This window comes from Lottia gigantea (assembly GCF_000327385.1).
Source record: "Lottia gigantea unplaced genomic scaffold LOTGIsca_2220, whole genome shotgun sequence".
NCBI classification, from domain to species: Eukaryota; Metazoa; Mollusca; class Gastropoda; family Lottiidae; genus Lottia; species Lottia gigantea.
In genome coordinates, this window is record NW_008708577.1 from 250 (window position 1) to 3,646 (window position 3,397).

Sequence of the window (3,397 nt, forward strand, 5' to 3'; positions counted from 1 at the left end):
GAGAGGGTAGGTTTAGAATCAAGAGAGGGTAGGATTAGAATCAAGAGAGGGTAGGTTTAGAATCAGGAGAGGGTAGGTTTAGAGTCAAGAGAAGGTAGGTTTAGAATCAAGAGAAGGTAGGATTAGAATCAAGAGAGGGTAGGTTTAGAATCAGGAGAGGGTAGGTTTAGAATCAGGAGAGGGTAGGTTTAGAATCAGGAGAGGGTAGGTTTAGAGTCAAGAGAGGGTAGGTTTAGAATCAGGAGAGGGTAGGTTTAGAATCAGGAGAGGGTAGGTTTAGAGTCAAGAGAGGGTAGGTTTAGAATCAAGAAAGGGTAGGTTTAGAATCAAGAGAGGGTAGGTTTAGAATCAGGAGAGGGTAGGTTTAGAATCAAGAGAGGGTAGGTTTAGAATCAGTAGAGGGTAGGTTTAGAATCAGTATCAAATAAATCATGTCCCACTATAGCCATGATTGGAGTGCCTCTAGCAGCCTCCTGTTAGAGTTACTGAAAAGTTGAAGGGATCGAGTGATACTTTATTCTGGACAATCAGTATAAATTGAAATATGTCTGACTGTAAACAGTTTACTTTTTAATTGGGTGTCCTTACAGTCCTTCAGAGCGAACATCGAAGTGAACATTTGATACGTAATACAGAATTCTTAAACTAGATTATAAACTAGACAAATTATTTTTCCCCCTCATTTTGATTTTGTTGCAATTGACAGACAATGTATACAGTACAGTTTAGAATTTGATGTCATTTTCTTGATTGCGGAAACTAATGGTACTAAACGAGGAAGGATGTTCGGTGCAAGAAGCAAGAATGATAATCGATACAGTTATAATAAGACATGAACATGCTGGTGGGGATACATGATTCACTTCTACTATTTTATTTTGTAACGATGATACCACATCACACACCCCGTCACCCTGTCTATTAACTTCTTAATCCAGGACAGTTATAATAATAAGAAGTAAACATACCTGGTGTGGACATGGTTCACATGTATCGATAATCCTACACCATATCTTATCTAATCTCCTCTTAATCCAGAAAGATTAATAATTAATTAAATGATTTATTGTTAATCTTTATAGAATCGGTCAATAAACCATCGAGAAGGTAGTCATGGTGTCCCTGGTATATTTGTAAAATATGATTTAAATCCAATAAAAATAGAAGTTCGTGAAGAACGCCAACCGTTCTGGCAGTTTCTAGTGAGAATGTGTGGTATTGTTGGTGGAGTGTTCGCTGTTTCAGGTATTATAATTATTATTCTGTGTTTCAGTTTTCAGTCTGAATTTACTGAAATGATAATTATCAAATTCATATCAAGATGTTTTGTTTTGTGTTTTTTCTGCCAGGTTATTACACTTTCTACCATGATCCGACAAGTTTCTCCTTTAAATCATGTTCAGTGGAATGTTAAACCAATAGCATCATAATTTATGCTAATCAATCACAAATGATGGTTGTCCTTGCTGTAGATGGTTATCGATAATCCGGGAAAGATCAATGCCAAAAGGTTTGGCTAATGACTAGCTGGTAGAAAGGATGCTTATTATTCCAGTCAACCCAGCTAATGACTAAAAAACCTATTGTTTTTAAGTAAAATATTTCAGTTTCTTTCTGAAGGGGTGCGCATTATATTGGGAAATATACAGTAAATGTTTATTATTATTCTGTATTTTCCAGGAATGCTCCATGATTTTTGTGGATGTGTGATAGATATTATATGCTGTAGATATTTTAATAATAAAAATACATCTTCAAATAATACTTCATCTAAAAATATATCAACGCCTCAACCAATGTCTTCATTAATAAATAATCTACCAACAGAATGCAGCGATAAAACACCGTTATTTTCAACAGATATAAACTTGAACACATAGTCTTTATTTAGTCTTCAAATTCCTTACTGTGTTTATTTATATAGACTTGAACACATAGTCTTATACTATTAAGTATTCAAATTCCTTACTGTGTTTATTTATATAGACTTGAACATATATTTTATTGTGTTTATTTATGTAGACTTGAACATATAGTCTTATTGTGTTAATTTATGTAGACTTGAACACATAGTCTTACTGTGTTTATTTATGTAGACTTCAACACATAGTCTTACTGTGTTTATTTATATAGACTTGAACACATAGTCTTACTCTGTTTATTTATGTAGACTTCAACACATAGTCTTACTGTGTTTATTTATATAGACTTGAACACATAGTCTTATTGTGTTTATTTATGTAGACTTCAACACATAGTCTTATTGTGTTTATTTATGTAGACTTGAACACATAGTCTTATTGTGTTTTTATTTATGTAGACTTGAACACATAGTCTTATTGTGTTTATTTATGTAGACTTGAACACATAGTCTTACTGTGTTTATTTATGTAGACTTCAACACATAGTCTTACTGTGTTTATTTATATAGACTTGAACACATAGTCTTACTCTGTTTATTTATGTAGACTTCAACACATAGTCTTACTGTGTTTATTTATATAGACTTGAACACATAGTCTTATTGTGTTTATTTATGTAGACTTGAACACATAGTCTTATTGTGTTTATTTATGTAGACTTGAACACATAGTCTTATATGTTATTTGTTTTTTACACAAATTCTTTGCAGAAAATCACATTATTCTTCTTCTTGTTAATTATATTTGTAGTCATGTGTCAAAAACCAAAATTTATATCCAAAGGATAGTGACTGACAATGAATTTTTCCTTTCTCAAGATTAGATTTAGAAAGACTTTCTGTAGAATAGTTGAAAGCAAGGCTTCGGCATATTTGGCCTCTCCTTTCTCATTTGAAGTGCTGGTTCTCAGAGATACTCAAATTGTACCTGTAATAAGACAATAACCTGCCTTGTGTTGGGAAGTTATAACTGAATTTACAACAAAACTTTAAGAGATTAGCCAGCATAAGTTTATATGAAAGGTTTATTTCAATAATTTTATTTATGGTATAAAATTAAGTATGTTTGTTTCTAACTTTTTTTGTATGTTGTTTTTTGCTCTTTGTATTTATTGGCCATTGTATTTGTTGACTTCTTCACAATGTCAAGGTATTACATACAAACTTCATCTTATACCTTGACTTCATTAGGTTCTTTTCTTGTATCATATAGGTTTGTAAATTCAGTGATTTCATTGGATTGTACACCAGTGAATGCAGCCAACCAGAGCCCTCGTTGGACATCTGTAAACACTAAGCCATAATGTCAACTATCATTATGTTTACAGTCTTTGTTAAAGGCTCTGATTGACAGTATTCGTCGACGTATTATCTAATCAAATTAATGCATTCAGTGATACAAGAACAGTAGCTATTGCAGTCAAGGTATTAGACAAGGTTTGTAAAAGCTTGACATGTGAAGATAATAAGTGAAGG

At 32.5% G+C, this 3,397-nt stretch overlaps 1 protein-coding gene across 1 annotated transcript; it reads left to right on the plus strand.

Moving 5' to 3' along the window:
* Positions 1 to 1,085: 1,085 nt before the first annotated feature.
* LOTGIDRAFT_60177 (hypothetical protein) lies at positions 1,086 to 1,733 on the plus strand (the record flags this gene model as incomplete). The annotated part of the gene is made up of 2 exons (XM_009054732.1): positions 1,086 to 1,245; positions 1,681 to 1,733. Coding segments are annotated over 2 exons (213 nt in total), but the record flags the coding sequence as incomplete, so codon positions are not given.
* Positions 1,734 to 3,397: the final 1,664 nt, after the last annotated feature.